Source organism: Quercus lobata, chromosome 8 (genome assembly GCF_001633185.2).
Source record: "Quercus lobata isolate SW786 chromosome 8, ValleyOak3.0 Primary Assembly, whole genome shotgun sequence".
NCBI classification, from domain to species: domain Eukaryota; kingdom Viridiplantae; phylum Streptophyta; class Magnoliopsida; order Fagales; family Fagaceae; genus Quercus; species Quercus lobata.
The window spans coordinates 59,778,072-59,799,971 of NC_044911.1; the positions used below are offsets into that span (position 1 = coordinate 59,778,072).

General features: G+C 31.6%; 2 protein-coding genes across 2 annotated transcripts; both read left to right on the plus strand.

The window, feature by feature from the left end:
* The first annotated feature begins 2,750 nt into the window (after positions 1-2,750).
* On the plus strand, positions 2,751-7,811 carry LOC115957547 (glucan endo-1,3-beta-glucosidase). Its single transcript, XM_031075820.1, has 4 exons — positions 2,751-3,245; positions 4,042-4,617; positions 6,854-7,142; positions 7,484-7,811. Exons 1-4 carry the CDS (start codon positions 2,796-2,798, stop codon positions 7,507-7,509), a joined length of 1,341 nt encoding a protein of 446 aa, XP_030931680.1. The 5' UTR covers positions 2,751-2,795; the 3' UTR covers positions 7,510-7,811.
* Positions 7,812-14,952: 7,141 nt separating this feature from the next.
* On the plus strand, positions 14,953-16,096 carry LOC115957611. Its single transcript, XM_031075901.1, has one exon. It carries the CDS (start codon positions 15,031-15,033, stop codon positions 15,730-15,732), a length of 702 nt encoding a protein of 233 aa, XP_030931761.1. The 5' UTR covers positions 14,953-15,030; the 3' UTR covers positions 15,733-16,096.
* The last annotated feature ends 5,804 nt before the right edge of the window (positions 16,097-21,900 follow it).

Here is a 21,900-nt window from a genome sequence, read left to right on the forward strand (position 1 = left end):
TACTTTAAAATTTCACAACACCAAGGTCTAGGTCTGGCCACTGAGGGGGAAGAGAATATTGATGGACCTTCTAAATTGCGTTAACAGCAACTTCATATTTCGATGGTCAGCGAATCTATTGTGAAGATATGCAAACAACAGCTGGATGACTCAGGACATTTGGAGCATAAAATTTCAAATTTTCCTGATCTTGTTGAAGTTTCAAATTTTGAATGTGATAGAGTTGCATCCGAGTCCCCATCTTCAAAAAACCATATTCCCACGTTAGTTCAAGCTTCAAAATCTTAAGAAAATCTATCAGTTAGTAGTTTGGTGGATTGCAATGACTCTGGGCGACAACTTGATAAGCCTAATCCTATTTCTAAGAAGTGTATTTTAAATAGGACTCTTCCAGTAGCTGATAAGTCAGATAGGTACCAATTTCTAAATACTAATCAACAACTGGTAGGTGGGAAGGATAAGGCAGTGGATAACATAAATTTAAATGGGGGATATTCGAAGGAGGATATGGAGATGGAGATAATTCCCAACGACAATGAGGATTTGTCAGGCCAGAAAAAATCATCTTTTCGATCATGGAAATGCATCTTACAGAGCTACAGTAATCACACTTCAGCTAATGACTCATCTTGTCTTCAACACTTGGCTAAACGTACGTCTTCAGAGTATTTTTCTCTAAAATCTCAAGTTTATAAGAAACATATTCTTAGTACTGATAGTCTAAGTGTATCTTAGTCTTTTGTTGGGGGTACTTTTCCACCCTGTCCTCCTCCTCCATGAAGATTTTAAGTCTTAATCGCTAAGGGCTTGGGATACCAGAGGTGGTATAGGAATCTCGTTGTTTGGCAAGTGAAAAAGGTCCCAAAGCTCTTTATCTTCTAAAACCCAGCTAGACATAATTGGCTTTGTTGGATTAAAGACTCTTCCCCATAGCATATTGATGCTTTGGTAAATAAAGAGGTTGTCGTTTGATGCTTTACTAGTTTCTATGTGCATCATCTTTCAAATTCAATACACAAGTGAAGAAGAATTTGAACCCACTTTGTACTGCAACTTCAATGATGAGGATAACCTTGCAATTTGAAATTTTTTGAACTCAGTTGATTTTCTAAATAATGATAGAAAATGCTCTCTTGAGGTTGATGAGGATAACATTAGCAATAGTTTTTCTTTTCTTTTTTTATTTTATTTAATTTAATTAGCATTCCTTTACGATGTAATCGTGCTGCTCTAGCCTTGGCTAGTGTCGTAAAAGAGAAAGAAGATGTCATTGTTTGATTAGAAGAATGCCATTTTTTTCTCTTCTCCATTGTACAACATAATTTTTGTATAAATAATAAAGTCTACTATCGTTTCTGCTAAAAAAAAAAAAAAAAAAAAAAACATAATATCATTTGATATCAAATACCTTTTCTTAAGATGGGTGATCATGAGACTGATCAATGGCCATAAAATCATAGCTATAAAATAATGCCATTTGAGCCCAAAATGTATAAGCCTTTTACCACCACTTCATCCTAGTTTTGAAGACAAAATTATTCAATCGGAAGCTCAAGCTGCAAGATCCTTAGCCGAAGCAATTTTTACTTCTTACCCAATCAAAGGTTGAATTTGACTTGGATTTGCACTCAAGAACCAAACCAAACCAAGTTAAACCCAATTCAAAAAAGGGCAATTAGCCCAAACCCAAATTCAATTTCTCTATGTGTATTAGACTGTCAGAGATCTGACATTTCAAAAATCCGCGTTACGCGCAAAACACTTTGTCACTTTTTAGATTTCCTTTTACGATGAAAAGCGCGTACGTTATTGGAGCACAACCTAGAATGATGTTAAAAATAGTCAAAAAGATGTGGTGGTCGGTTTCACACTTGGAAAATTCGAAACGGCTATATTGGCGTTCACAGCGCGTGTATCATACGAGCTACGATCAGGAAGCCGAAGTCATACTTTTTTAAATGATTCAGCAAAATCTACGACTGTTGCCAATTTGTACCATTGACTGTATTGCCTTATCCAAGACTCTCCTACAGACCAGAATTTGGACTTGGAGACGTAAACATTAAACAACAACCATTTTTCAATGATTCTCAATAAAAGAAAAAGAAAAGTAAAAGATTAACAAATTAGTGTTTGTTGGGGGTATCATCCATAATTTTCAGCAATAAGCTAGTCAATGTTCCTTTAGATTGATTCAAATTGTTGTGTCCTTTGTAGCTAAATTAATGATTATAGTGTTGAAACCTTGGCATAATTTTTAAAAAAATGATTAAAAAAATAAAAAAAATAAAGAAAGCAAAGTCCATTTGATCTATTTTTTCCAATATCTGAATGCACTATTGTCTAAATTTTCTACTGCGAGTTGAGCATCTCTTTATTGTGAGAGAAAATAAATTATACATTGGATGCATGTTTTTTCCCTCTCACATGGAAGTGGACCTCATATGTGCAGATCAGTATACCTCCTATGTGGGGTTAAAAAACACCTAAAAATTCTCTAAAAAATGTAAAACTGTTTGAGAATGGAATAGGATTGCACAAAAAAAATACATGGTCCACAACAAAGCTATTAGTTTTAAAGGTTAATTTTAGTATGTACAAACAAACTTGATCCGCAAAAATATTAGCATTAGCTTAACCAATTTAGAAAAAAAAAACAAAAATTATCCAAAAACAACTGAATCACACTCGGAATAGTAATAAAATCCTTCTCCTCCTCACACTATAAATATACCACAATTCCCTTCCTTTTCTTTTCTCTTTCAACACCCACAATAACAACAAAGGCCACAACCATGGCCTTTTTTCAACGCATCTTCTTCCTCTCAACTCTTCTCTTTCACCTCTTCACAATCTCAAGCTCCGTAGGCATAAATTATGGCACCAATGGAAATAACCTCCCACCACCAGCTCAAGTTGCCAACTTTATCAAAACTAGGACCATCTTTGACAGTGTCAAAATCTTTGACACCAACCCTGATGTGCTCCGAGCCTTTGCCAATACTGGTATTTTCGTGACCGTGACTGTTGGCAATGGGGATATCCCAGCCCTTGCAGACCTTAACAATGCTCGCCAATGGGTTGCCAATCACATTGTCCCTTTCTACCCTCAGACACGGTTCCTTTATATTGCTGTTGGTAATGAAATCTTTAACACCGGTGATAACAACCTTATCTTAAAGCTTGTTCCTGCCATGAGGTCAATCCACAAGGCTCTTCTTCTCGCCAGAATCTATAACATCAAGGTTAGAGTTAGAGAAATTAGTCTAATTCAGCCTCTCTCTCTTTTTTGGGTATTGGTATATATGCTCTTTTTAATTTTATATTGGCGTTTGTTTTAGGCAATTTTGATTTTTTTTAATGGAAATTTGGTTTCTTGTATTTTAAATCTAGAACCCAATCTAAGCAAACAATTAATCCAATCAAATAGTAAAGTCAACAGATGAAATTATTGAAATTAAAAAAGAAACATTACAATCACATAAATGTGTCTTATTAAAAAGAAAAATATTTGAATAACAACTTTTCTCTGATTAGATTTCATGAAAACAAACAAATTAATCCTATTTCCAAACAGTAAGGTCAAAGGTTGAAATTAAAAAATAACATAATAATCACATAAAAGTGTCCTGATGTAAAAAAAAACCTAAATAATTAACATTTCTTTATCTGATTAGATTTTCATGAAAACAAACAAAATAAGTCAATAGTTAAAATTATTGAATTAAAAAAGAAACATAATAATCACATAAAAATGTTTAACACAACCTCTTTTCTTTTGCATAGATTTTAATAACAAATAAAAAGAGTATTAAAAGCTCAAAATTTTTTGAATCTAGTTAGTTTTAAAGACCTTTTAAGATCTGATTGCTCTTGACTTGACAAATTGAATTTTTTTCAAAATTATTTTCTTATGCCTAGCTTTTATTATATGAGATCATTCGGATGTTAATTTGACATTTTAATATTGGATTCAAAAACATTGCTACTCGAGTATTGAATAATTAACCTTTATTTTCTTAACTTGCATATCATCACTAGGTAACATCCCCTCATTCTGTTGCCATACTCGGAAAGTCGGAGCCACCAAGTCAAGGCCGATTCAGGCCAGGCTACGATCGGATCGTCTTCGGACCCATGCTCAAGTTCTTACGCCAAACCAAGTCACCCTTCATGGTCAATCCCTACCCATACTTCAACTACGCACCAAATATGGCAAGCTACGCTCTCTTCAAGCGCAATGCGGGTATCCTTGACAGATACACTGGCCTTAGGTACACAAACATGTTCGACGCCATGATGGATGCTATGCACTCGGCCATGAAAGCTAGTGGATATGGAGACGTGAACATGGTCGTGGGCGAGACCGGTTGGCCAACCAGCTGCGATGGCTACGTGGCCTGTAGCACGAAGCATGCGTCTCTTTTTAATGGGCATTTGGTTAGGCATGTTAACTCACGTAGAGGCACACCATTGATGCCTAAACGAAGATTTGAGACGTACCTTTTCGCCATGTTTAACGAGAACCTTAAGCCAGGTCCAAATGCTGAGAGGAACTGGGGTATTTTCCAACCAGATTTCACTCCGATTTATGATGCTGGGCTTTTGCGCAGTCAGGTTTGATATTTGTGTTTCATTTTTTTGTTTTTTTTGGAAAAAAAAAATGATCAGTCCCGATGATTCTGTTGATGAACTATGGTTGATTCCAAAATTTTGGGATTAAACCATTAAAGTACTTTGTTGTTGTTGTTGTTGTTTGGATTTAATTTATATTGTATTTTGTTGGGTGTAAGAAATCATGGTCGATTGAAGTATCTATAATATGGAAAGAAAAGAATATGATTTTGAATTTATTGAGGAGAGCAAGTTGGTTTCTTTAAGAGGGCCATGGAAGAGTATGGAGAAGTTTTAACTTTTATGTTTGTTCGTTTGGTTTTAAAAAATAGCTGTTCGGATTTGATCGGATTTGATTGTTTCTTTTGCTTTTAACGGTGGAAATAAGAGTGAGTTTTAATTAACTTAATTAGTAAAATTTTTTGTTATCAAATAATTGATCTAGAGTCTGATCTTCCACCTACATCAAAAAATTAGTTGTTGTCTTGATTTAATAATAAAAGAGTATTATCAAGAGAATGAAAGTCATACGTTAAAATTATTTAAAAAAAAAATTAGAAACAAAAAAATTATTATTCCATGCAATGTGGGCATGAAGTAAGAACAGTCTCTCTCTCTCTCTCTCCACATGATCCACACAGTTATATTGATCACATATGTGTTGGCTCTTGATTTTGTAAATTTATTCATCATACTATTAATATTTTGGTCACAATATAAATTTTTTGTTTGAACTAATTAGTATTAGAATTTAATGCCGACTTTGAATTAAAATTTTAATTTTTTTTTTTTAAATTTTCCCTATCATCTCCTTAAAAAAAAGGTTTCTGAATTAAATTTTAAGAATGTTTTAAGGTTACCCTTGCCTTTATTATTGTTTTTTGGATGAATCAAAGATAAGGGTTTTAAGCTTGGTAAGGGATAAACTCTAAGGGCCTATTTGGATTGAGAGAGGAAGGAGGGGGAGTAAAGTAAAGTTGGTTAAAAATAGGCTATTTTGGGACCAATTCTTATCTATTCTATTCTATTCCCCATCCCTCCCCTTAACTCCAAACGGACCATAAAATACTCAAGAAGTGAAAATAGAAGAAGCAAATATTTCATGTGCATTGAGTGAGATGCATAGGTGTTAGTTTTCTTTTTGGAGTTCACAAAATTGTAATTTAGTTGTCATCATATTCTTAACAAACTTAAGCTTTGAGCCTTTGAGTCCTTCATTTTAATTAACATACATAGATGAAACTTTATGAAGGAGCTTCAAGTCGTTTGGAGAAACAAATAAAGAGTTCTCAAAGCCTAAAGGAGAGGATCCTTAACCTATGATTTTCTAGATTTGAAATTAGTGGGGAGCTCACATGAAAGTGCTTTTTATTTTTTATTTTTATAATTTGATAGTTCAGGGAGAGGAGATTTGATTCATAGGCATTTTCACTGAAAACATTGTAAGGTTTCAGTTGAACTACAAATTCCTTAAAGAAAATGGAGATTTTGAAATACTTAAAACATATTTGATCACATATTAATATTACAAAATTAAAACATACGTAATATGCAAGTTAGAGAACAAAATATTTTCATTTAAAATATTAAATTCAACGTATCTTAATGTTTAACAAAAAACATTTGTCACAATAACAATTGGTGATTACATAGAAATGATAAGATAGAAAAAAAGTGATACTGAGACATTTTTAAAACTTAAATAATTAAATTGAAGTATCCTATAGTTCTTGCATAAAATTAAAATCAGCCACATGATTTGGAGATCGAAATCATATTTTCACTATTTACATTTTTTTTTTAATGCTTCAACTAAAAAGCTGTGTTATATTAAATTGCATAAAGTTCATGCAGATTGAGTTAAAAACTATACGTAAAAAAATGTGAGATTAAAAAAAAAAAAAAAAGTACTTTGAGAAGGAACAATTTCAAAACGGATTAGCAAACCTACAGTAGTTTTTTCAAGATACAGTAGTTTTTTCTTTTTCTTTTCTTTTCCTTTTCCCTGGCATATGATGAGATCTTGTCTTGTTAGATCCAATGCTATGCTTACACGTTATTAAATTAATTTTTGCATTTCCATAAATATTTTTTTTAATAAATACGATAATACTTCAAATTTATAGCGTTCGTTCCGTGATAATTGTTATTTATCATTAAGTTAAAACGTTAATTGATTTTTGATGTCCGCTGCATATATCATAATCATTTTGTTTTTGTTTTTGTCTTTATTATATAGTCTAGTGGAGGAAGAAGAGGAGGAGGGGGCACTGGACACCGACCCCGATCCGCGGGATGGTGTTTGCCAAAAGCAGGAGTTAGCAATGCAGCGTTACAGGCAAACATAGACTATATATGCAGCCAAGGGGTGGATTGCAGGCCCATTCAAGCTGGTGGAGCCTGCTTCCAACCCAATGATGTTAGGTCCCACGCATCCTACGCCATGAATGCTTTCTTTAAGGCCAAGGGTCAACATTCTTACGACTGTGATTTCTCTCATTCTGGAGTCCTAGTCTCCCACAACCCAAGTAAGTGTGTTTGGTTTATATCAAGATTAAATTTAAATACATTTACTTAATTGTTATACTCTATTTGTTGGTGTAATTACATGATTGAATTTAATTATATATTAAAAAAAAAAAAACTAAGTACAACTTTTTTTTTTTAAAAGGAAACAGTAATACTTTTTAGAACATACAAACATGAAAGTAGTATATGAAGGTTTTTAAACAGGTTTATAATTTATTATATAATCAGAGTATCACTATAAAAGGGTCTCATTTTTATAGTATTAGCATGAGATCACAAGGACTAAAACTTTAATTAAGCAAAATTTAATATTTCTTTTCTTTGTGGGTGTCTTGTGCAGGTTATGGCACTTGTACATTCGCATGAGATTTTGAGATAAAGGTTGTGGGTGTAAAGATTGCCTGGTATCTCTAACCATACTTGGAGGAAGTATTTAATTATATGCGGTTATATAATTAATTGTTGCATAATAATTTATTTAACAGTGAATTGCACTGTGCATAAAAGGTGGGCCTGTCTAACTCCCATGACAGGCCATTGTAGTTACTGTAGGCCAATAATGTGGAGAACTGTGTAAAATTATAAATTTTTGATTAATCAAGAATCATACTCCCGATTTCATGTGAAATGAAAGTGTAGGGTTTGGGATTCTAAAATGAAAGTGTATAGTTTAGGTTGCATTTTTTTTTTTGTTGTTGTTGTTGGTGGGTAGATCAACTTGCATTTTCTTTTCTTTTAGAAGGTCTTAATGGATACTGGAACAAGCATAATGTTAATATGCGGTTCTGTTTAGATACTAATTATTTTGTTGAAACTGAAAATTTATTACTAAAAGTACTGTAAATAAAAGTAAAGTTAGTTGAAATAGTATAGTGAAGTCTATAAATAGTAGTAAAATAAGCTGAATAGTGAAATAATTTATAATTTTAATCCACATCCAAACACACAGGTAGTCAATCCTAGCATAATCACACAAACACACACAATTGCTTTTTCAATCAATAATTCAAAATCTTATTTATCATTGTTAAAATCAATTGAAGGGAATAGAAAATTGTAGAGAGATTTGTAGTCGACAGAAGCAAATAGAAAGAAAAAAATTATTTGGTTTAGCTTGACAACATACGTTTACAATGTAAAGTCTTAAACGTCTACATTATTTTTGTATGATTAAACATGTAATATAGAAAACACTGGTAAGATATATGTAGATAATACACGGTTTAGGGTTAAATGCAGACGAATTTTACACTAAATTGGGTAATTTTGGGCCGATACATAATAAATTGCTATATTATCATCTATCATTATACATACATCCCTGTTGATTCAGTCAATGTCACATGCGTTGTTAAGTCCAATTAAGGTACTCTCTGATCTGCCCTGACCTCCCAGAAATTTAGGCCCTAATCGAAGACTTTAATGATGTTGTCAATTAACTCTTCGGTGGAAATTATATGCTTTATAGAGTAGCTTATAGCCCCGTAGAGTTTGCCATCTTAATCGACGGGATAGAATTGGTTTTAAAGATTGTTTTCTAATCTAAAAAAACTAGTGCACTGTTTTTAGTCTAACCTATGGAGAAATTTCATTTACTAAACATTGTAGAAGTTGAATTTTCAATCATTTCAGTCCAAAAAAAAAAAAAAAGAGTTGAATTTTCTTCATTTTGGGGGATCATGATTGAACGGAGAGAAAGAAGAAAATTTCTCAACTTGTTTTTTCACGTCTAATGATCAATTGGATTTCTATTTAGTGGAAGGCTAAAGAAAAATTTCCCTCCAAGGCTTAGTAATTTGTAGACTTATCGGCCAATTTTGGAGGATGTAGTAGGCCTGGGCCTCGCTATTCAAGTTTACTTGACAAGACATTAGCCATTAGGTGGTACATTAGAGCATCCGTAGCAGATGTTCCAAAAATTATGTCATTTTACTACATCAAATGCCTATTTTATTATTTTACTATATCATTTTACAACATCTCATTTATCAGATGTTTTATAATTCAATTTTATACATTAAAATAATATTTACTACACATTAAAATAATATTTACTACTCATCAACACAATAAACAAACAACAAACAATATACCACATCTCTTCCGTACCATGGCAAATTTTCCACGGTACTGTTCAATGTTGCAAAAAAAAAAACAATATCCTACATCTACTAAATGGGCCAAAATTGGGTTTGGTGTGGGATATGTGCCAAATATTTAGCATTTGGCACATATCCCACATCTAGTGTGGGTGCTCTAACATGTTTTCTCTAATCGTGAGATTGGTTTTATTTATTGTTGGAACATTTTAATAAATTAATAATAATTTGGTGAATTAAATTAAAAAAAGAGACTTTCAAGATTATTATTATTTTTTTAAATCCTTATTTATTATAAGTTTAAAAAGTTATTGAGCTTAAGCGTAATAGAGGAGAAAATAGGAATTAGTGAGAGTACTAAATGATATATGAAAATTTTAATTTTTTTGTTTGACTTATTTTGGTTTTATAAGAATAAATTTTTATAAATTTGGAATATAATTTAGACATGATATATGAGTTGTATTGATTTATTTTTTTAAAAAGTGTTAATTACAAGAGATGAACATGTAAATACAACCCATTGACCCAACTCAACTCATTTGGGTGAGGTTCTACATATGAGTTGAATTGGGTTAATAATTTTTCAACTCAACAGGGGCAGGTTGAGTTAAAACAAACTCTTCAAGCCTACTCATGCCCACCAATAAAGCGTTTTAGAGAAATTATGGGTAAAGATAGGTGTTCTTGTGGTAAAATTTTGGGTTCACACACTTGTACAGAGTTGGTTTAAGCCTAAAAACCTTATTATACTGTTATATCATGGAAGAGACAAGTCACGATAAGGTTGAGGCTTGTTATACCGAATATTGAGTCTTGCCAATTATAAAGCGCTTGAAACTCCTTAAAGAGAGCAAGATTTTCGTACCTCAATTCAATCCTGTTTGAATTAATTCATATATTTTTTGTAATTTTCAGTAATTGCCATCCTTTATTCTTATATTCACCAACACTTATCAAATAGAGTAACGTGATAACAGGCTTTTAGCTAAGAGAACTTTGATTTTGACAAATTTTTATTTTTGGCTTCTAGGGTTTTTATTTTTATTTTTTTGGTAAGGGTATTTCTAGAATTTAGTTTATTTTTTATTTTCCCCTAACTTCATTGAAAATGAGAAGGGAGGATGAAGCCCATAAAGTTGCTCCAAAAGAAGTACAATGAATTCTTTTCTATGGTAATTTAGACATTTACTAGATAGTATTCATTTTCACTTCTTAACGTAAGACATTGCTCACAACTTAGCAAAAAAAAAAAAAAAAAAAAAAGTAAGACAACGCTCACAGAGAACCCTTTGAGGGTCTTTCTTTTAATAACTAATTTGAAAAAAAGAAATTGAGGATGCAGCTTAATTAATTATAAGCAATATATCCCATAAAAAAAAAAGAAAAAAAAAAGGCATTTCATGACCAATCAAACAAATGTTAGTTGACCATTGACATCACATAACGACTATACTAAGCCCGAAACTTTTGGTCCACTGGTGGTTGGACCTTTGGAGTTTGGAGTGATCTAGGATTCTATTTCTAGGTCCATCACATTGCTAACAAAGAGAGAGAGAGAGAAAGAAAACGCGGTATATACGGGGGCTAAGGCTATTAGCTATATATGGACAACAAATGCTAGCTAACTATTGATCGATTGCACACGTTATTACAAGTTGATTCTTCCTATTGTATGTGTCCCATAATCAAGTCAATTTGAAACTGACGATGAGCATTATTAGATATGAATATGAGTAGTGATTGACCATCATTTCATATTGATATAATGGAATACATGAAATGGTTTTATTTTTATTTATTTATTTATTTGATGAGATGGTTTTAGTACATAAAAATATATAAGCACATATGATTTAAATTATATGATTGTAATATTGAGAAAAGTTATCTATGGATTGTGAAAAGCTGTTGTTAAAAAAAGAAAAATAAAAAAACCATAACATAACTAAGGGACCCCGGCACCACTGGATATTATGTTACATTGACAATGAAGTAAGATGAAATTATAATAAAAATTAAATGTTTCTCCCAAAAAAAAAAATTATAATAATTAAATCGATTTGTACGGAACTTACTGTACTAGGCTCCTAGCAAATAGTTGTTGCTAAAGGAAAATTAGAAATCAAGTAATTAAATGTGCACTTTCTAAAAAAAAAAAAAAAAAGTAATTAAATGTGCAAGAAGTACGCAGTTAACACGATAATCATGCAAACCTAACGTGCTTGAGAATAACAGCAAACCTGCTTTGTTCATCTATAATAATTAGAATCATGACTTTTCATAACTTATTTATATTTGAAAAATATCATGGGTTTCAGTTAACTCAACTGATAAAATCTCTAATAATTAAATAAGAGATTTAAGGTTTAATTCTCACCTATACCAAAAATCGAGTGGGTTCTAGATTTTATAGCTTATTGATGCTGACCACGTCAAAAATTAATGTCGAAAACTAATTTAATTTAATATCCTCAATTGAGATGCTTCTTTTGCAACCCCGTTTACGGTTCAAAATTTCAAATTCAGACAAAGAGAACATTAATTTGTCGGAAAAATCAGCTTCGCTACACTTAATTATGTCATGGACATAAGCTTCTTTTGCATGTTTGATAATTGATGCTTATTGGTAAGTTTCGCGTCAATTAAGTAGATTTGGACAAAAGCTTTCTGGCAAGCTGTAACCCTCTTAATTAATCCGAGCTAACTTGTTGGAACCTTAGCAACCAACTTACCTATCAATTCGTTTCTCCAAAATAAATAAATAAAACCTATCTTTTTATTTATTTATAAAATTTCAACTTATGGTTTTTGCTTTTGTGATCTTACTCTTTATTATTAAACTGTGACACCAATCGATTTTTGGTGTAAACAAAAATTAAACACAGATTTTTCATTCAACCATTAAAAATTTATCAGTTGAGTTAATTGAAACCCATACATAATACCTATCTAGTATCTGAAATTCAAAGAACCAAGAGTTTTAATTTTGGGTCTAAAAATCTAGTAGTTAATTTATATAAATTATAGTACACTTAAAAAAAAAAAATAAATAAACGTGATCGATTGGTATTGTTTTCACTTGTAGTCATAATGACGTAAGTCTGGAATTCGAATCACATAATTTGGAATCTCAGAAGTCACTTTACGACTACATGTTTCTCTTATATATCTATTCAACACAACAAAATTCGCTAGACCTTTATTAAAGGACGATAAACAAAAGCATAGCATCCCATAGTAGAAAATTGTGTTGGCTAGGACATTGTTTGTGGCCCCTCTTGTCATTGCTTTATAGGTTGGTCTTTCTCACGAGTCACTGACCTCCGGAATTTCTTTCCCATGAAATTATTAAAGGCAAATGGTGCCTTTGGAAGGAAACAACTTTAATCAGAAGACTTTCGGGTTGTCAATGAGGTAAGCCAACCTTATCTCTCTTTCTAACAGAAAGAATGAAGGCAACCACTTGTTTGCTTAATTTGTTCATCTCTCTCATACTTAACTTACATTTTAATATTTTTTTAATGACTAAAATTTACTATACTTCTTTAGGACGGGTTTGGATTGAGGGGAGAAGGAGGGAGTAGAGTAAAGTTGACTGAAAATAGGCTAATTTACACACTTAATTTGTTCGTTGTATCCTTCTCAAAAAAAAAAAAAAAAATGTTCGTTGTATCTTAAATTCTTCAAATAAATTTTTTAAAAATATAATATTGTTTGTGTCGCATTAGTGATTAGTTAATGCAGCTATATATATGTTTGAATTTAGTTTAAAATTTAAAGCATATCGATTAAGGAATTGTATTTAAATTTTTAGTTAGTTTAATTAATAAAGTCTTTGATGGTTGAATAAGAGATTTGAGATTTAATTTTTACTTACACCAAAAACTGATTAGTATCTTAATTTAATGATAAATAGTATAATCATTAGAAGTGAACGCCATAAATTGAAACTATATATATATATATAACCCTATTATTATTATTTTATATATATATATATATATATATTATAATATTATAAAATAAATCTTATGGTGAACAACTTCTACCAAACCTGTTAATAAAACAATTCCAACCAAGGGATCACATAACATATATAGTATATAATAGTACATTTCTTATTGGCAACAAAAATGGTTGAGTTTGGGTAGATTGAATGATTGAGATATTGGTGATTAAAAAAGTGTTAGCCAGCCGATGCAAGGACTGAATAAACAGATGGCCTTAATTATGATTACGGGAAACAAGTCAGTTCTAGATTACGGCAATTTCCTTTATTTGGGATTCATAATGTGGTCCCAATCCTAAGTTAGTGTGCATAAATACCATATTAAGTGTGTAATTATCATTTATGAGCCCGAAATCATCAAATTGCACATGTTATGCTTAGTTATTTATTTAATTAAGCACTTTTCTCTGTCATTGGGTTTGGAAATGATCGAACCCAGAAAAGCTTTGAGAATGAATAAATGTGCTAAACGAAATTGAATTTCATATCTAGTAAAAAATCTCTGTCATCCAATGAAATCTTTTGATGGTTGGGTTCCTGATATATATGACCACAACTTGGTGATAATGCACACCTGACACATCTTTCTGCTCTGCATGGACATTATTTTGTGAAGAATTTGACAAAACTGCATTTACATTAATGTATGATGTATTTGTGAGTTTCAGTTTTTTATTTATTTATTTTTTTAATTTGTAGTGGGAGAGACTGGGGTGTTTAAAGCTTCAACCACAGGAAAAAGACGATACATAAAAGGTTTGGCCTTGCTTCCAGTGCCATTTGTCAATCTTGTCCAGTGTATTGGATGAAAGGGCCTAGCAACATCATGAGCTATTACTCATAAAAAATAAAAACATCATAAGCTATTTTATGTAAAAGGAAAAAGATTTAAAAAGAAAAAGGAAGTGTACTCAAGAGCTCCAACCAACTGCATCTCAATCTCAAAGCTCATCTGTAAAATAGTACAATGACAATATAAGAACAATATAAAACTGACAACAAAAACTAAAGATACTTTGTTTTTGGAATAAAAAAATTAAAATGAAATTTAATTAATGTGGTTGTCCATTACAGAGTTACCCATCTTTTTTTACTGTAATCTCTCTCTCTCAATTTAGATTCAATACAAAGTTAGTGTAAAAACCCTTATATATATTTCCTACCAAAAAAAAAAAAAACCTTTATTTATACATTACAATAATATTATGTTACATAAGATTTTTGCAAAAAAAAAAAAAAAGAGATTAATAAATACAAATACACATTCTCATTAAAACTCTATTACTTAATATAATTGAATTTTTTAAACTTTTTGTTTGGTAGATAGTAAAAGAGGTAGAGGTAGAATTCGAACAGCTGACATGGGGCATCACAAAGCCATAGCCATTGAAATATCACTTAAGCCCCTTAAACTGTATTGATATTATCAAACTTTTGAATTAATTAATGAAAAACTTGTTAAACAACACTTTGTTTTTAGTTTTATTTTTTATTTTTTGTATTTTTTGAGTGTATTTATATAATTTAGGAAGTTGATTTTAACCATGATTGGGTTTTAAAGTTTTCTAATTAATTATATTAGATAATAGAGTTTTAATAAAAGTATGATTGAGTGTTTTAGTCTTAATGTATATAAAGCTTTTAGTACACCCTATTCTTATTAATTTAATCTCAAAAAGAAAAACCCATTATTGTAATTTTGTAAACCACCAAAAGCTTTAGATTGGTTTGTTATCATACACAAACAAAAACCCCCACCACCACCAAAACCCAGCCATGGAAAAAAAAGAGAAGAAGAAGAACAACAAGAAGCAGAAGCACCAACACCCAAATGACCAAACCACCAAACCCACATCAGATTTCTCTTTCAAGCCTTGCTCCGACGTAAAGGGTCTCCGATTCGGCGGCCAGTTCATCGTAAAATCATTCACAATCCGTCGTGCTAGGCCTCTTGAACTTTTACAGCTCCTTTCTTTTCCACCAACCAATACCAATACCAATACCAAACCCCACAGCAATAACAACAGCAATAAACTCCCTTTTCCTTCGACCACAGCTTTCTTGCCCACAAACTTTACAATCTTGGCACACCATGCCTGGCACACCCTCACACTAGGCCTTGGCACCAAGAAATCCAAAGTACTTCTATTCGTTTTTGAAACTGAGTCCATGAAGTCAGCTATAGACCGTGTTTGGCCATCGGAGATACCACTTGGAGAAGTGAACAAGAGGCTCATCAGAGGCTTGGCAGGGTCCGAGATGGCTAGGTTCAAGTTCAGAAAAGGGTGCATAACTTTTTATGTGTACGCAGTCAGGAAAGTCGGAAGCATGAGCTTTTCATGCGCTGATGATCTCAGGAACATACTACAGTCTGTGGTTGCACTCAATGATTTCTTGGATCACACTGCAATGCTTGCTATGCCTAACCAAAGAAGCATTAGCTATGCCACTCCACCTCCTGTGGCCATGGCTCACTAGGCAACATTTTCTTTCTCTTTTCTTTCTTTTTATTATTTTTATTTTTATTGTTATCATCAGCTTGCTTAAAGAATATCAATGCCATCATCATCATCTTCGTCATCTTATCTTAGGAATTTTTTTTTTTTTTAATATAATAATTTTAGTTTGACTTTTTAATGATTTTTTCTTGGTTATGATTATGATGGGGGATAGGTTTATTTGTTGGAGATCTTGTTTTTGTTTTCTTTTTTCTCTTTTTGAAAAAGAAACTGTATTTTAGTATGAATAAATTGGACCGACTTCTATATATGACAGAGAATTGTATGCCTCTGTTCTTTTGCAGTGTGGCACATGTTACAGGTTCAGTGATTGTTATCTTGAATATAACAACTATGTAAAAAAATAATTATTTCTGTCAATATTTGTTGTTTCTCTTTTAAGAAAATAGTAAATAATTTTCCTTATTCATATTTCCTTTGCCGCATCAATTCTATTAGTTTTTTTCATTCTTCCATTCTCTTTGTACAAACAATAGTACAAAAATAATACAATTGACCATATGTGTAGGGTAGCTAGTTATGACTATCCTTTTCATGCCAAATACTCTCATTTGCGACCTTGATGCCACTATAGTCTCAGTTGTCTTAGGATGAGCTTTAGATTATTATTATTTTTTGATTGATTGATTTATATATATATATATATATATAACTTTTTAAAAATTCACTTTTAATAAAGGGAAAAGTTAATCTAAACGCACACTTGGACGTGAAAATTCATCGTTTGCGCATCAAGTCCAGAACATCATAAATCCCTTGGCACTGAATTGCTTAATTAGAGATTGTTTTGTTACTTTTGTATAGCCTGAGATTAAATATTATCAACCATATTTACAGTAAATATATTTCAGGGTCTAATTGCATATGAATAGTTGAATACCTCAATAAAAGGAAGCTAGCTTGCATTAACGATATCTCAATTTCAGGGCCAACCCAATCTCCCTCCGTTAGCACTGTTTTCTAGTAACTTGTGCCTAGATATAATCCGTGAACGGTGAACCCAAATGTCGAAGCTACACATGCATTCTGGCAATTGGTTTAGAACGCGTGCCATAGATATTATTCGACTGTTTTACATATTTTAATACTCGTTCTACAAAGCCAAATTTCTCGAAGGTTAAAAAATAATTTCCCTCATTAATAAACATGTGAACTCAAATTGTAGTAGTCATAACTCAGAACTATGATGAAGTAAATAAATAAATGGATGATATATATAACTGCAATGATGTGTGGTGCATGGATGAATGTGATGAAGATGATGGTGGTGAGAGGGAAAAAAGGCTGTTTGGCATGATGGAAAAGCAGAAATGGGGTACTGTAAAAAAGCAAAAGGGCCACCTTCTCCACCTCTCTGGAATTATGGTCTACCAAAAAAAAAAGTGACGGGAAAGGAAAACCATTCTTTTTTTTTCTTCTTATTTCCACCTCCCTGGTCTTAATCATGGCCATGAGAGAAGGCCCCATGCCAACTACCTTTTATCACATGAGTCTTGGACATCTTTGTCCTTCTGAGGCAACTAGAATAAATATGCGTCTGTACTCTTTACAATTCCATGTTCTTGGTGTAAGGAGTAGTGAGCAATAGGAATCACATGCTATATATAGTTTATATACAGAATAATTTTCAGTACCAAAAATCACTATGAAGGATAGTACTATACTATTGCTATAATTTAAACTCGGGGATAAACAAATTGTATATAAATAATTAAATATGTTGATGTTTCCAAAGAGATCAAAGTTTCAGGCCATACATGCATAAAGTACTTGAGAGTCTAATGGTAAAAGAGTTTGAATTACGTAATTAGTAACATGTTATAATTATTATTTTTTTAAAAAAGAAGAAGTTACAGGACGTGTGTACTGTGCATAGTACATATAACATACATGGAACATATTTGAAATGTAAGGCTACTCTTTTTGACTGTTGGAACATGAAATTTGGATTTCACTTTGTAAAAATTGGAGAGGAACAAGGACTGCCGAACCAATCGGAGATGCCCTAAAACACCTGATATGACTTGGACCTAACAAGTCTGAATTTCAAGGAAAGGGTTTAATTAAACAAATGAAGCTAGTCCTATTCAATAGTTGGCATAAAGTAGATTGAGAAGCAATCATCAGTTAGTAGAATGTGCTGTGAAGCTGATACATGAAAATATATTCTTAACAACTATCTAATTAGTAATTACTACGAATCTTACATAAGAGTCTAACAGGAAGAGTCATTGGGAACCAAACTAATTCATGACACCTCAGCCAATATGGTAGAGAATTTCCTTACTTAATTCTTGCAGAGAGCAGCTGTAAAGCGACTAATTTAGCTAGGGGTCCAATCAATAAAAAAGATACACAATAAGCTCTAATTGCTCTTCGATAACAACTACTGTCCATTCCAACAATTATTCCAAATCTGCCAGCTCCATTGTCTTCTCCTATTGGAAACCTGTTTGGGCAATTGTAACATCATGCTGCTGAGAGGTTCTAGTGATTTGGTTATATGTTGCTATCCTTGACTAAGGCGAACACCTCAATTTTATATATATCTCGATTGGAACACAACTGTCTTAACATGTGGAAATTGGGAAGGAAACTGGAGAGGAAAGATTAGCATTTGGTTTTCATCCCCCAAATGGTTCAAGTTACACACAGGCCTGCAACTTCTTCTGTTTGCATATGGCAAAGTATAAATGTAATTGAATGTTTTTACAAAAAACAAATGAAAAATGGTATTTTAACCTTTTATTCCAAATAAATAAAAGGGTAAATTGCACTTCCCCTATGTAAGGAATCAACTATAATATCACCCAACTTTAAAATCGAGCAATATCCCATTGATTTATTGCTAACATGCAAATAATCCATAATATCAAATTTTCCATTAGATTCAAAACACATATACAAAGAACTTTTTTATCATTGAAATCGACCAATATCCCATTGATTTTTTATTTAAATGCATAGGCAAGGAGGTTGGGGAATGGGTAATTGGTTCGAGGGAGGAAGGGTTTAGGATGTTAGACAACTAGCAAGGTATATGTGGCATTTTTCAATACGATCTCCACGATAGTGGCTCAAATTGCCAGATAATGCATGTTCTTCATTTTGCAATTGATAGAAAGGTGGAAAATCTTCCTAAGAATAAATAATACTTATGTAATTCCAAATATCTTTAGCAGTTGCAAAAGAAGTGATGAGGTAATAGTCTCCATCCTCAATTATTGAGTGAAGGTTTTTATTTTTTGAATTTTAGATATTAATCTACATAATCTTCTCAAAAGCTTCTAACTTTTGAATCTAGGTGGTTAGAGTTGTATTCTATGTTTGGGAAGGATGAATTGCTTTCAAAAAGGAAAAAACAATTGATTGCCTCCTAATTGGTTGAACCATAGGTGTGGTAATTTACTTCATGGGCAAGGTCTCTTGTTCAAAATTACCCAACTGCACCAGGTAAAGGCTTAAAAGAAGCATATGATTCCTTCAAGAATGCTTCACTTGGCTCAAAGGGGACATGACTAAGTTGTAGAGCTCCGCTCGTACTCTTGGCTTGAGGCTGTATTGCGGTTGTCACGACGAGCATAATGATGTTTGTGGCATGGTTCCTAGTGAGAGGAGCAACTAAGGAGTTAGGTGGAGGACTTGAGCCTAATGAAAACGGTGAGGGAGATATGGTTGAAGGAGGAAAACTTTTTGTAAAGATAGTTTTCTAGTATTTGGTAAGAAAAAAAAAAAAAACTGGTCAACGGAAAACAATCTTTAGTCAACGGAAAATTTTAATAAAAATAAGGCTTATTTTCTACAGATTGTTTTCCAAAAAAAAAATTCGGAAAACAATCTCTCTCTCACTCGTTTCATCTCTTATAAATATTATATTCTTCTGCAGTCGTGGGAAACATGATATTTTCGCGCCTTCTCTCTCTCATGATAAGCTCTCTCACTTTCTCTCTCTTCTCTTTGCTTTTTATCTAATCATATATTCTTTGTTTTGAATTTCAAGCTTGATTTTTTTTTTTTTCTCTAAGAAATTTTTGGTTTGATGGATTCTAGGCAGAAGTTACTTCTTTTTGCATATAAAAGTGCAAAAAATATATAAAATAAGGATGAGACCCACTGCTTTTTATGCGCTATGTATGCAGAGACGACTTAATGTATTTGAGGGCCTGAGGTAAAACTAAAATTGAAACCTCTTATATATTTAAATATGATTTTAAAAAAATTAAATATTACTTAAACTTTATTGTCTTGTTTTAGATGCAAAAATTACAACTAATTCACGTGAACTACGTAGATTTTTTTTTTTTTTTTTTAATTATTTGAGAAATGCTACATTCACAATATTTTCACAAGAAATCTTATGTGTTAAGTTGTTACTGGTTCTAATTTGAATTCATTATTGAAATTAATTTTTTGTCATTAATAATAGCCTGTAACAACCTACCATTTAGGATTTATTGTGAAAAATATTGTTGACGTAGTATTTCTCTTTCTTTTTTTTTTTTTTTCATTTGATAAAAAATATTATTTTATTTATTGACTAATATTTGAGCTTAATTAATACTATTAGAGTTTGCTTGAAATCCGCTTATTTTGATAAAACTGAAAACTTTTTACTGAAAGTACTGTAGATAAAGGTAAAAGTTAGTTAAAATAGTATAGTAGGATTCATGAATAGTACCAAAAAGTGAAATGGAGCCCATAAATAGTAACAAAAAGAAGCTAATAGTAAAATAAGCTAGTTTTTTAATTTTTTCCAAACACACACTTATAATGAAAAAAAAAACACTATTAGTTAAAATTTAGGGGCCTTTTTCTACTTGGAGCCTTAGGTGATCCCAACATTTGCTTCTAGTATAGAGCTAGCTTTATATGTATGTACAGTTTATATATATATATATATATATATATATGTATGTGTGTGTGTGTGTTTTTTTTTTTTTTTTTTTTGTACGTTATTGTCCATATATATGAGCAAAAAGAGTGGTACAGATTATTGGATATATTTCAACAATTTACTTTTGTGATAAAGTAAAAGGAACAAAACACAAATCTAAATATAAACAATAACACAAATAGATATGATAGATAAGAGTAATAAATAAATACTTAATATATTTAAGAAGAAATCTGCAAATAATTAAAAACTCACAGACCAAATGCGTGAAGGATGAATGATTCAGATCAAGTCTTATGTTTGATACAATCTCCTTAAAGCAAATTTCGCTCTTCACATAATCACTGTGGTGTTTTGAGACTCACGGACGTCTGCCACCCAAGATAAAATGATTTACACCACGAAAACGAAGCACACAAGGTTGTGCTCTCCAAACTACTCAATGTCTCTTTCTCTCTCTGACACAAAATGAATGCACAAAATATTCTCACTTGAGGAGTTTTCTGTAAAGTAGTTTTATGAATGAGGGACAATGAAAAATTATACGTTATTGAACAAGCACTCTGTTTTAGTAATAACTACTGTGCACAAACTAACTGACTCAAAGATTAAAATAATAAAATATTATTATTTGAACAAGTAGGCCTAGTCCACATATGCCAAAAGCCCAACCCAATGTCTAACTCATGAGCATATAAACACATATATTATCTATTTCATTTCTTATGTGGGACTCAAAATTTTTGCCACTTTTAATAACATCTAAGTGAATATAGAAAATATCAATTTCTTATTTACTCCGTGCTATTTTTCCAATAGAGATCATGAAAATTTGACAACTAATTTTGATTTTATCTATTGTCAAAATTTTAGTACAAAAACCAAATTAATTCTTGGTTTTTTATTTATATTGATTACAATAATTGGTTTACATATACACATATTTTAAATTATACAAGAAATTAAAAAAAAAAAATTTGCATACTAAACACCAGAAAACATTCTCAAGGTCATTTTCAAGGTCGTTTCCAAACACCGAAAAATAAAATAGTTTTCCAAAAAAATTCTTTCTGAAAAATGAACAATTTTTCAGAAAACATTAATTCTGAAACAAATAGAGCGTTAATAGGAAAATTGTCTTTGATTTATTTTTATTTTTTTAAAATTGTTGCTAAATGGATTGAGTGTGTTGCCATTGCTTAATTAGTCAATTTTGATATTTAGGGAGGGAGG